Raw genomic sequence first — 13,461 nt, forward strand, 5'->3', positions numbered from 1 at the left:
CTTACAGAGAAATGTATTAGTATGCCAACTTACTCTTGTACCTTCAGCGTATCTGAATTTTATAGTCACGGGTCTGATGCTGACTGCCTGTGTATATGAGGGCACTCGTCTGTGTCTGTATACATAGCCAGACCCTTAGCACCAAATGTTCTGCCTCACATTTATTTTCGGAATATTCTCTTAATAGGCACGTTTTGGGATGTGACTTAGTCAGCTAATTTGCTAACATTCAAAAGCCACGAGCTCTCAGCATTATCTTAGCCTTTTAGTATTTTAGTCCAGCAAAAATTTCTGACTCTGATTGGGAAATTAAGTATAACATCTTACAAAAAATGATCCAGAAGCATCAAAAGGGAGAGTTCATGCAAGGGGCACAGAGAGAGGTTCAAAAGGAAAGTTAACATTAACGTAGAGTGCACCGTAGAAATGAGGGAGTAAGCATAGAAATGAAGGATCACAAGTGTCCTTGAAACAACTGTAGGTTTCTTTCTATAAAGCCCAATAATGTTGATTATAATGCATTGTAGTTTTTATTTCAAAAGAAATTTTCTGCAGTTCTTGTCACCAAGTTCCTTTGGAATTCTCTTTTATTCTTTTGAAGATTTAGTTTCTTATTTCCTTATTTTCTACTTTGAACAGAAATCCCCTGCAAAGAAGCTGAGCCATGCAATTAGTAAATCTTTGGGGTGTGTACCCACCAGAGAACCTCCGCATCCTGTTTTTCCTGAGCAACCAGAGAAACCACTTGACCTTGCAAATATTGTGTAAGTATACACCTGGATATGGATATGGATTATACTGAAATGGAGACCTTGCTGAATTCTTTTGGATCAAAACCAACTTTACCTAACATGAACATTTAACCGTCTGATTTATACTTTACTTTTGGGGGAACTTAGGACTTCAAGATCTCATTTCTTTAAGTCACCATAAATATTTACGTGGAAGGCTAGCTCCTGAGCCCTGAAGCCTTAGTAATATAATGATCTCAAACAGAAACATTAATTAATATATTAAAGAGTGATTATTGAACCAGTTTTAGCAAGGCTGCCTTTTTTTGTTTGTGTGTTCTTCCTTAAATCAGCATTAGAGATCAGATTCTCTGCAGCAATGGTGCCTATAGTTATTTTTAAAAATAGTTTAGGCAACATGGAAATGAAAATCAACTTCATTTGCTTCTTTGTATTGAGAGAAAATTAGGAAACATGAGATTGTATACTATAAATAAACTAGTGTTTTATTTTTATTTTCTCTGAATATTCATGTTAAATGAAAGGAAGCCAGACAGGAACAAAAAAGAGAAGCAGAGAAAGAGGAAGAGTATGAAGGAGAAACAATGAAGTGTTAAGATTCAGCCTCTAAACTGAATTCTTCACTCTGAATTAAATGGTGATATTGTATGTACTACTGGATAAAGTCAGTAGGATTTTTTTGTTTTGGTTTGTTTTGGTTTGTTTTCAAGAGGGGTGGGCAGAGAGAGAGAGAGAGAGAGAAATAAAATCTCAAGCAGGCTCCATGCCCAGCCTGGACGCGTGGAGCCTGACATAGGGCTCGATCTCACAACCCTGAGACCATTACCTGAGCTGAAATCAAGCATCAGACGCGTAACCAGCTGAACCATCCAGGCGCCCCAGAGTTGGTAGTTTGTTTGTTTGTTGTTGTTGTTTTGAAGATTTTATTTATTTATTAGAGACATACAGAGAGAGAGAGAGAAGAAGAGAGAGAGAGAGACACAGGCAGAGGGAGACACAGGCAGAGGGAGAAGCAGGCTCCATGCTGGAGCCTGGCGTGGGACTCGATCCTGGGTCTCCAGGATCAGGCCCTGGGCTGAAGGCAGCGCCAAACCGCTAAGCCACCTGGGCTGCCCGAGTTGATAGGTTTTTGATCATTAGTCTTTACTGGGTGTTGAGAGGTTTTTCTGTTGAGTAGACATCTGGTTTCTTTTACCTCCCTAAAAAACACTTAGGGTTCTTGATCTTTTATTTTCTTTCTCATTCAATACTTTGAAAAACTTTTATTAAAATGCATATATATAGATTAGAAACTTAATAATACAGAAGAGAATATAATAAAATGCAGCACATCCCACCACACTTCATTGTGCATTGTCTGGGTTTTCGATCTGTGAGTGGATACCTCCATATCTCTAAATAATGTATTGAGAGCCCTAATTCTTGGCTAACCAGTTTGGGACATTATTGAATTCCTTCTGTTGTGCAGGGAACCAGTCTCACTTCTTTCTCTACATGTCAACCCATCCTAGTTTTTCATAATTATATCACCATTTTTAAAGTTGGTTACCTTAGTAATTTTATTTTATTTTTACCTTTGTAATTTTAAACACCATTCCTACGCCTCTGTATCTTGTAACTTCTTTCAACTTACACTGGGTGAACTTAGGAAATAGTATCTTTTGTCTACTTCTCCCTTTTCCTTTTGGCTCTCTGACTTCTGTCATCTCTCTTTTATATTGTCAAATCTGATAATACTTCTGTTCTCTTCTGTGACCATAACTAAGCCTTCTGAGATTTATTAAGGGTTAAATCTAAAATCAGGGGCGCCTGGGTGGCTCCCTGGGTTAAACATCTGAGTCAATCTCAGCTCAGGTCTTTTTTTTTTTTTTTTTAATTTATTTATTCATGAAAGACACACACAGAGAGGCAGAGGGTGACATGGGACTCGATCCGGGACTCTAGGATCACACCCTGGGCCAAAGGCAGGCAGGCGCTAAACCGCTGAGCCACCCAGGGATCCCCATCAGGTCTTGATCTCAGGGTCATGAGTTTAAGCCCCGCACTGGGCTCCACGCTGGATGTGGAGCCTACTTACAAAAAAAAAAAAAAAAAAAAAAAGAAAGAAAAGAAAAGAAAAAGGATAAAGTTGAGGGGCTCCTGGGTGACTACATCGGTTAAACATTGGACTCTTGATTTTGGCTCAGGTCATGATCTCAGGTTCTGCTCTTGAGCCCCCACCTCTGGCTCTGTGCTGGGCGTGGAACCTGCTTAAGTTCTCTTCCTCAGGGTGCTTGGGTGGCTCAGTCAGTTAAATGTCTGCCTTTGGCTCAGTTCATGATCCCAGGGCCATGGAGTGGAGCCCCTGCTTCTCCCTCTGCCCCTCACGCTGCTTGTATGCACGCAGTCTCTCTCTCTCTCTCTCTCATGCTCTCTCTCAAATAAATAAATAAATAAATAAAATCTTAAAAAAAAAAAAAGATTCTCTTTCTGTCTCCCTGTGCCCTTCCCCACACTAACATGCACATGGGCTCTGCCCCCCTAAAAAAAAAAAGAAGTTGAAAACCAAACACAGCATTTACAATTTATATTCATTACAAAGTCAGTGTGCTTTGATTCTGTATATTCCTTTGTGTAGTCCCAATGCCCCCATCCCTGTGCAGTTACCTTCCCATCAGAGTAGAGTGGGGTCTTCCTTACACATCACTGATTGCTCAAAATCATGCCTGTGGATTTTATGACTGTATCGACTTTCTTATGCTGGTTTTGTCCTTCCTGTGGTTTCCCACTGCTTTCTTCTTCTTGCTGGGGAAAAAAACTGCTTTTGTTCCTCCCTGTGTTCCGTAGTGAATTTCATCTATTGCTTGTAATCCGTTTTTTGGTTAAATTTATTAGCCTTTTCTCTTTTTGGTTAGTCTTGATGTTACATTTTATTTAAAAAAAATCTTTGCTGCTTTAATACAATAGTGATTTTCTCTTTCTTACTCTCCCTTTTAGCTATAACAGTGTACCTCTCACTCATGCTTTTTTTTTTTTTTAACCTAGGATGGACTTTTGTATATGGTGTGATGTAGATCTGATTTTCTTTCCCTCCTCTTTGCATTTGAATAGTAACTTGTTTCAGGGCCATTTATTGGATGATCTATCATTTCCCTACTGACCTGCAGTGCCACAGTTGTCATGAACCAAGTGTCCAAATATGTGTGGTCTGGTTCTGGGCTCTCCTGTTCCTTTGATCACATTTTCTATCCTTATGCCAGTCTCAAACTGTATTAATTATTATAAGGGATTAAGTGGTGTTTTTAGGAATGTCTTGTCTACTCTTTGCCCTTTGCTCTTTCATATAAGTTTTAGAATCAGCCTATTGAGTCCCTCTTAAAATTTTGGTGGAATTTTGAACAGAGATTCATTGAATCTAAAGATCAAATTGGGGAGAGTTGACATCTTTACAGTATTAAGTCATGAATGTGTTATGTCTTTCCATTTATTTAAATATAATTTTATGCTTTTTAGTAAAGCTTTGTAATTTTCCCCAGGAAGGTATTATATATGTTAGATTAATTCTTCTATACTTTTGAAGATTCTTCTGTACATTTGTTGTTGCTGTTGCAAATGGTGCCTTTTTTCCCTATAGTTTTTTTGAGATATAATTTACATGTGATAAAATGCACCCACTTCAAGTGTACAGTTCAGTGAATTTTGGCAAATGTATAAGTCATGCAAATGGCATTTTCATTGAATTATGTTTCTCAACAGTGTATTGCTGGGATGTGAAAATGCAAATTTTCTGTATTTTAACCCACTATCTAGTCATCTTGCCTGATGTGCTCATTAATTCTAGTAATTTGTACTTAGATTTTTTTGAATTTCCTATAAATAATTATATCACCAGCAAATAATGATAGTTTTGTTTCTTTCTTCCCACTCCTTATACTTTTAAATATTAATCATATTTTTTTTCTTTTGGTCTTCTTGCGTTGGCTGGAACCTCCAGTGCAGTATTAAATAGAAGTGGTTTGGTAGGCATTCTTCTGTTATTGCTAATCCCAGAAAGACAGCTTTCAATGTTCATTTAGTGTGTCATTCGATGTAGGTTTTGTAGAAACTGTTTATCAGGTAAAAGAGCTTCCCTTGTATACCTCATTTGCTAAGAGTGCTTTTTTTGGGTCATGAATGGATGTGGAATTTTGTCAAAGACCTTGACATGATCACATAAGTTTCTTTATTCTATTAATGTAGTGAATTACATGAATTGTTTTTTTAAACTGCCATACATTCCTAAAATAAAGATAAGTTGACTCTCCTTTTAATACACTGCTAGATTTCACTTGCTAAGTTTTGCTTAGATTTTGCCTCTGTGTACAAGTTAAATTGTCCTGTAGTTTCCCTTGCATTTTGTTCTGTTTTGTTTTGTTTTTAGGACAAAGTTTACCCCGTCTGCTATTCTGCTATCTTCAAAAAGTTGAGGAGAATTCTCTTTTATATATATATATATATATATATATATATATATATATATATATATTTTTTTTTTTTTTTTTTTTTTTTTTTTTTTTTTACTTAATATATTTATTCATGAGAGACACAGAGAGAGAGGCAGAGACATAGGCAGAGGGAGAAGCAGACTCCTCACAGGGAGCCTGATGCAGGACTCGATCCCGGGACTCCAGGATCATGCCCTGTGCCAAAGGCAAGCGCTCAACCGCTGAGCCACCCAGGCATCTCTCTCTTTTTATATTTTTTGAAAGAGCTTATTTAAAATTGAGATTATTTGCTCCTTCAATTTTTGGTGAAATTCACCAATGTTGTTAATCTCTGCTAGAAGCCTTCTTTGTGGGAAAATTTTGAAATGTAAATTCCATTTTTAAAAACAATTATAAGACTTCATTTTTATTTCTTTTTGAGTCACTTTAGAACATATTTGTAGGAATTTGTCAATTTCATTTGAATTTTCAAAGTTATTGGCACAAAGTTTGTAACTTTTGTCTATAATATGTATGCTAATGTCCCTATTAAATTCCCACTCTCATGTATTTATGGGTTTTTTTCTCTTTTGTTTTTCCTTGAACAAATCTTCACATAGATTTGTCCAATCTATTGGACTTTTAGAGGACCAACTTTTGGTTTTTATAATTTTCTTATTGTATGTACTGTATTTTTTAATATTATTTGTTTCCAACCTTATCTTTATTATTTCTTTTATTACAGTTCCCTTGAGTTTATTTTGCTACTCTCTTTCTAACTTCTTTAAAGATATGGTTAGGGGAGCCCAGGTGGCTCAAGGGTTTAGCGCTGCCTTCAGCCCAGGGCCTGATCCTGGAGACCCGGGATCGAGTCCCACGTTGGGCTCCCTGTGTGGAGCCTGCTTCTCCCTCTGCCTGTGTCTTTGCCTCTCTCTCTCTGTGTGTGTGTGTGTGTGTGTGTGTGTCTCATGAATAAATAAATAAAATCTTAAAAAAAAACATATGGTTAGCTTACTCATCTCCGGTTTTTTCCACCTAATGTAAGTATTTAAGGCTATGAATTTTTCTAAATACTCCCTGAATAGTATCCAAGTTTTCTTATATAATTTTTTTATTGTTTAATTCTAAATATTTTCGAAGTTGTGTTATGATTTCTCCTTTAAGTAGTATACCTTCTTTTTTTTATGATTTTATTTTATTTTATTTTATTTTTTTAACTAATCTCTACACCAGTCTGGAGCTCAGACTCACAACCCTGAGATCAAGAGTTGCACACTCTATCAGCTAAGCCAGCCAGACGCCCCAAGCAGTATACTTTCTTAATTTCCAAACATATGAGGATTGCCTGGTTGCCTTTTTGTTATTAACTTCTAGTTTAATTTCATTTTGGTCTAATAAGAGTTCTGTACTATTCAATTCTTTCAAATTTGTTTTGACATACTTATTATGTGTGATATATGACCCAGTTTATTATATTCCTAGTAAACATGAAAACCATGTTTATTCTGTACTTGTTTGGTTTAGAATTTAGTGAATGAATGTATGTCATTTAGGTCAAGTTTGTTAATCATGTTGCTCATATCTTCAAAACTATACATATTTTACTAGGAAATTGAAAAATTGTTATCTAGTGACTGTCTTTATTCCTAATAATTGTGTTTGTTCTTGTCTATTTTATTCACTAAACATCTTTTAATATGTTTTGTTTGTATTTGCCTAGTGTAACTTTCCCCACCCTTATACTTCCAACCTTTGTCCTAAAGAGTTCGATGTGCTTCTTGTAAATTGTAAGCTGGATTTTAAAACTCTAGTCTGACAAACTGTCTTAACTGGGGAGTTTCGTCCATTTAAATGTGTTATTATGATGTTGTGGTTATTATAATTAGACATTATAAGTAAAATTGGCTTTCGTTATTACAGGTAAAGAGTGTTACTACTGTAATAATTGGACTTTTTTCTACTATATTATTTTGTACTATTTATAATGTTTTAAAAATTCCCCTTCATTTGCATGTCCCAGTCTGGTCACCCTTTCCTCAGTGGTAATCATTCTAAGATGCTCACTGTACAGCTTTTTACTGGTACATATTCTTGAAAACTAGGTAGCATTTTGTACATTCTTTTAAAAAATTTATGTTAAGTGGCACTATGCAGATTTTACCTATTCATTCTCCATACCTAGTTGCCTTCAGAGCTCTGCCTCCACATAAAATGCTGCAGTAAACACCTCAGATGTTTCCCCAGTGGAACTGGGTAAGAAGTTCTTTAAACCTAGGGTACAGGGACGCCTGGGTGCCTCAGTCATCTGCCTTAGGCTAAGGGCATGATCCTGGTCCAGGGATGGAATCCCACATCAGGCTCCTCACAGGGAGCCTGCTTTTCCCTCTGCCTATGTTTCTGCCTCTTTCTCTCTGTGTCTCTTATGAATAAATAAAAATCTTTAAAAAAAGAAACAAAAACCCTAGGGTACAGTTGTTAGTCAAAGGTTACAAATATCCTGACTGGAGGAAGTGTGTGTTGGGGAATCCAGTACATTAGGCATAGACGTTCAGTTAATCTCTCCTGTGTCTGAATTTAGACCCCATTTACCCGCCTATACCGGCTGTGCCTGAATTCAGAGACTTTCTGGTCAGTTTCACTAGAGAGTAATCTCTAGGTTTTTTTTTTTATGAGGCCTAGAAAAGAGGAGTCATTTGGCTGTATGGTTTTGGGGAGTGGAGTGAAAGAGGCAAGACGTGTTCTGCTTTCAACCAGTCCTCTTATTTTTTTTTTAATTTTTATTTATTTATGATAGTCACAGAGAGAGAGAGAGAGAGGCAGAGACACAGGCAGAGGGAGAAGCAGGCTCCATGCACCGGGAGCCCGATGTGGGATTCGATCCCGGGTCTCCAGGATCGCGCCCTGGGCCAAAGGCAGGCGCCAAACCGCTGCGCCACCCAGGGATCCCCAATCCTCTTATTTTTAATGCAGCCCTTCACTCTGCTTTCTGAGGCATCAGGCATCTTTAATTACTGAGCATTCCTGATCTTGTGACTCCACTTCCCTGGTCTTAGGAGGACTTTGACCTCAGGTTTCTTTTTCTCTCTATATTGAAAATGCCTTTCCCATCTATAGTTTCTGTTAGAAGTTTGAGTATGAATTCATTCTAGGACAGAGAGCTAAGAATTGGAACCTTGAATTTTTCTTATTGATTCTTATCATTTTATTATATTTCCCTCTAATCTTTTTTTTAATTTTTTTAAATTTTTATTTATTTATGATAGTCACACAGAGAGAGAGAGAGAGAGAGAGAGAGAGAGAGAGGCAGAGACATAGGCAGAGGGAGAAACAGGCTCCATGCACCGGGAGCTCGACGTGGGATTCGATCCCAGGTCTCCAGGATTGCGCCCTGGGCCAAAGGCAGGTGCCAAACCGCTGCGCCACCCAGGGATCCCTAACCTTTTTTTTTAAAATAAGACATTGTAGATAAAGTCATGGTTTCCTCTGTCTTTCCTAATCCCATTACCCTTTTTCTCCATAGAGGTGCCTCTAACATTCATTTGGTATTTATTACTCTATACATGTTCTTATATTTTTACCAGATGTACATGCATCCATAAAATAACATGTTTTAAAACTTTAGATCTTCAGTCTAACGCTCTCCCAACTGAGCTATTTCGGCTGCCTGTTTTAAAACTTTAAATAAATGGTGGTGCTTTACAATGTATCCTTTTGTAAGTTTATTACTTTATTAAATAGTATGTTTTTGAGATTTATCTAGAATCTCAAATGTCATTCTACTGAATGACTATAAAACAATCCATTCTCCTATTGATAGACATTGAGGTTGTTTCTAGTTTTTTACTACAACCTACCATGCAGCTGTGAGCATTCTTTTTTCTTTTTTTTAAGATTTTTTATTAATTAATTTGAGGGAGAAACAGAGCAAGAACACAAGCAACAGGGAGAGGCAGAGGGAGAAACAGACTCCCTGCTGATCAGGGAGCCCAATGAGGGGCTCGATCCCAGGACCCTGAGATCACAACCTGAGCCCAAGGCAGATGCCTAACCCACCGAGCCACCCAGGCACCTGGTCCTAAGATACGAATATAACATAATCGAGATAGATTAGGTGATAATGAAGTAAAAAACTAACCCCCAAATCTCATGGTTAAACGCATGGCTGTTTATTTGTCACTTATGCAAAGTCTCTTGTGGATGGGAAGGATTCTAGAGCAGCTGAACTATGGACTGTGGCTCAGTGGTTTAGGCTGCTTCAATTTTTGGCTCACCATCTTAACGTGAGGCCTCATTGATCCTTGTAGCAGGGAAAGGGAGCATATGGGGAACTCATACCCATCTTCCTGTATTCAAAAGTGACACGTCATTTCCCTTACAACTCTACCTAACTTCAAGTGTATATAGTCTTCCCTATACCTAGGAAGGAGAGGAGAACTAGGTATTGGTCACCTCTAGTAATGTATACCACAAGTATGTTCAACTTCACTAGATGTTTCCATACTAGATATTACCCAGAACTCAGATTTTACAGTTCGAGTATTTATTAATCTAAATTATTCTCAGGACAAGAATATAGTCAGCAGACCACTCAGAAAACACAATATAGTTTTCTTTTTAGATTTTGATGAAATTTTGAGCAATTAAAGTCCCTTTCAAATTTGAGTTTCTATCTTTTATAGATATTTTTCTTCTATATTCACATGTCAATGAGTCCCAGATTGGCTGATGTCAGGGTTGCTCATCTTTAAAAAGCGTAGATTACCAAATCACTTTCATTCTTGGTTAGATCAGCTGAATCATTATTCTGGAGGTGGCCTGGAAATCTATCTTTTCAAAAACTTTCCTAGTGAATCTGATCAAATGATGGAACCAAATCATTAGAATATAAATGGTTATAGCTGTATGAACAACAAGCTAAGAATTCAATATTGAGTATCCAAAATACATATAGAATACAACTAAAATATAAACATATAAATAGCAAACCTTAACTCTTGCTGAGATTCTTAGTTATCCATTCATTCAGTGAATATTTATTGAGGACCTTCCAGGTACTTTGCAAGATGCAAAGGGTATTCACACAGTACTTTGCTTCTATGCAAATAGGTTTGAATGAGTGAGGTAGCCAGTTTTATAATGGGTAGTGTCTTCTGCCTGCTTCCCTAGGAGTTACAGGTAGAGCTCTAAAGATGAGAAAATTGTGAGAGTGGGTTGCTGTGCATTTCTAATCATGATCAGGAAAAGAAAGACACTGTTTTGTACTTAGAGATGAAGGTAGCTCCTACATTTGAATGCTTAAAGTCAGGAAAATATTTCTTTTGGATAGGATCATATTATTTTAATCATTGTTTTATTATATTAACTTAAAAGGGTCCTTTTTAAGACAAAGAATAGACAGCTGTATTGCACTTCATGAGTCTTTACACATTGTAGGTAATGCTTTCAAACACCTAAGTTGTTTTTATTTGTTTTACTAAATATCAGTAGTCCTGGTTCAGATGAACCCCATCTACCGAGTGAGTTAGGATTGGGGATAAAATCCAAGGGACTGGATGACCAACATAGATGAACCTTCCCCTAGGCCACTAATTAAAATTTTTTCAAGTAAACTCATTCTGTATAGTTGTTGCATGCTTATTTGCTCACAACTTTTGAAAGACAGGATATGCTAGAAAGTCTGACTTTTTCAAGCTGGATTGTTCTCAGAGTAGGGAATAAAGTTTCTTACTAAATTTTTAGTTTAAAGATCAAATTTGTTAATTTTTTCTTTGTTTCTGGCTTCCATTTCATTTTTTTTTTAAGATTTTCTTTATTTATTCATGAGAGAGACACACAGAGAGAGAGAGAGGCAGAGACACAGGCAGAGGAAGAAGCAGGCTCCATGCAGGGAGCCTGACGTGGGACCCGATCCCGGGACTCCAGGATCACACCCTGGGCCGAAGGCAGGTGCACATTTCATATTTAACATTAATGTTCTCATCTCAAAATTATAAGAATACCTTTGTCTATAAAAAAATTCTTATTTCTGGATTTTTTTTCATTTTTTTGTTACTGTTAGATGTAAGATAGGAATTTAAGGGTTTTTCTTTCCCAAAGTGGATAGCCGTTTGTCCCAACTCCATTATTTTCTTGCTGATTTGTTGCAGTTTTGATTTTGCTTCCCTTTTAGCAATTGATACTCACTTTGATGTAAATATCTGTAAATAATTCTCTGATAGCTATAAATCTGTAAATAATATCAGTAAAATAATTCTCTACCAAGATGTCTTTACCTTATGGTTTGTCTTTATTTCACTGGAAGGTTAAAAAAGGTTTTTGTGAAGAATAACATTTATAGTGAAGCCTAAAAGATAAGTAGATATTAGCCATTAGAGGTCAGTGGAGGAACATTCCCAGCAGAGGGGGAACATTAGCACAGGGAACAGGGGGAAGGCTGCAAAGGTGGGCAGAGGCCACCTGAGATTTTGGATGAGATACTAAATAGAAGGGCTTTTTTTTTTTTAATTTTTATTTATTTATGATAGTCACACAGAGAGAGAGAGAGAGAGGCAGAGACACAGGCAGAGGGAGAAGCAGGCTCCATGCACCGGGAGCCCGATGTGGGATTCGATCCCGGGTCTCCAGGATCGCGCCCTGGGCCAAAGGCAGGCGCCAAACCGCTGCGCCACCCAGGGATCCCTAGAAGGGCTTTTAGATAGGAGAGAGAGAAGTTGAATTTTGTATTTTAACACATCACTGCCTGCTGCGTGGAAATAGGAAGTGGGGACAAGGGTGAAAAAGAAGAGGCCAGCTAGGTTTTTTTTGTTGTTTTGTTTTTGTTTTTTGTTTTTTTTCCAGAGGGCCAGGTGAGAGATGATGGTGGTTTGGACTTTCATGATGGCAATGAGAAAAGTTTGTGAACACATAAAGAATTTTAGGTTTTATCATTATTGCACACCTAGAAATAAAAGTAAAACCCCAGTGGAAATGTGGGACAGGAATTGAAATTAAGTATGAGATAAAGTATTTAATGTTAATTGCTTACATTTCATGTTGACATAGGGATTTTTCCAAATCCTCATAAATTCAAGATTCAAGTGTTGTTGATATGGATTGAGCACCTACAGTGTTCCACTTCTGTATATACACCATTTCATTTACTTCTTACCGCAACCTTTGCAGTATAAATATCATTCACCTATAACAGGTCAGGAAATGGCATTGGTAAGTTTCAGTGACCTGCCCAAGATCACACAGTACGAAATGATGGAGTTGAGACTGGACTCCACACCTAGCCTTTTTCCATTGCACTGCACTTCCTTAACAGGCAGACCCAGTAAGAAATTGTTACCATGGAAACATACAATAATTAAAACATTGAGCCCTGCAGTTAGTTTTAGATCGGGAGAGAACATTGAATAGCAAGCTGTATGTTGGTTGATTGAAAAATAGAAGGGAGGTAGGGTGGTATGATAGAAGAGAAACTAGATTAAAAGACATCAGTTTACTATGCAGTGATAATAAAACTTGATTACCTCAGAATACGTTTAAGGTTAATGTATTTGAAATTACTTTTTTTTAAAGATTTTATTTATTTTATTTGAGAGATAGAGTGCACATATAGAGAGGGACAGAGGGAGAGAATGTCAAGCAGACTGAGCTTAATGGGGAGCCTGACGTTTGGCTCGGTCTCATGACCCCAAGATCAAAACCTGAGCTGAAACCAAGAGTCGGATACTTAACCAGACTGAGCCACTCAGGCGCCTCCTGAAAGTACCAAGAAGTTAGAATGCTATAATACTGCACTCTAAACTTTCAGTCTTTTCCTCAGAATTAAGTAAATCATATCACAAAAATGTAAACTCCACAAAGACTAGGACTCTTATTCTTTGCTGAGGTCCCACCCAGTGTCCAGAATAGTGCCTGGTGCTTGGTAGGCACTTAAAATACTTTGAATGAATGGATGACACTAACACAATTTTATACAGACATCCACCTCATCCCCTCCTCTGCCCGTATACCTTCGTTCCTTCAGAAAATAGTACAGGTCACATACCTACTAGATGTCTCCACTAGGTGTCAGACATATTTCCTTGATTGATTCATTGTGGGGATTTTTTTTCTGGTAAATTGAGAATATTAAGTAAATAGGTTTTTCAAATAAACCTCAAACAAATCCGATTCACTTATCATCAATACTCTAGCAACTTTTCTTATAAGTTTCTGAGAGAAATTAGTTGTTTCTTTCAGTCAAAGCATCTTTATATAACTTCTGGCTCTTGATGTCT

General features: G+C 37.3%; 1 protein-coding gene across 18 annotated transcripts in view; it reads left to right on the top strand.

The window, feature by feature from the left end:
• DTNB (dystrobrevin beta) overlaps window positions 1-13,461 on the top strand; it is a 244,948-nt gene that overhangs the window by 126,753 nt on the left and 104,734 nt on the right. For all 18 annotated transcript variants that reach the window (XM_072770820.1, XM_072770822.1, XM_072770825.1 and 15 more), the window contains exon 9: window positions 640-764. In XM_072770820.1, the coding sequence (XP_072626921.1) occupies window positions 640-764 (125 nt within the window). The remainder of the gene's footprint in view (window positions 1-639; window positions 765-13,461) is intronic.

Source organism: Canis lupus, chromosome 12, assembly GCF_048164855.1.
Source record: "Canis lupus baileyi chromosome 12, mCanLup2.hap1, whole genome shotgun sequence".
In the NCBI taxonomy this organism is placed as follows: domain Eukaryota; kingdom Metazoa; phylum Chordata; class Mammalia; order Carnivora; family Canidae; genus Canis; species Canis lupus.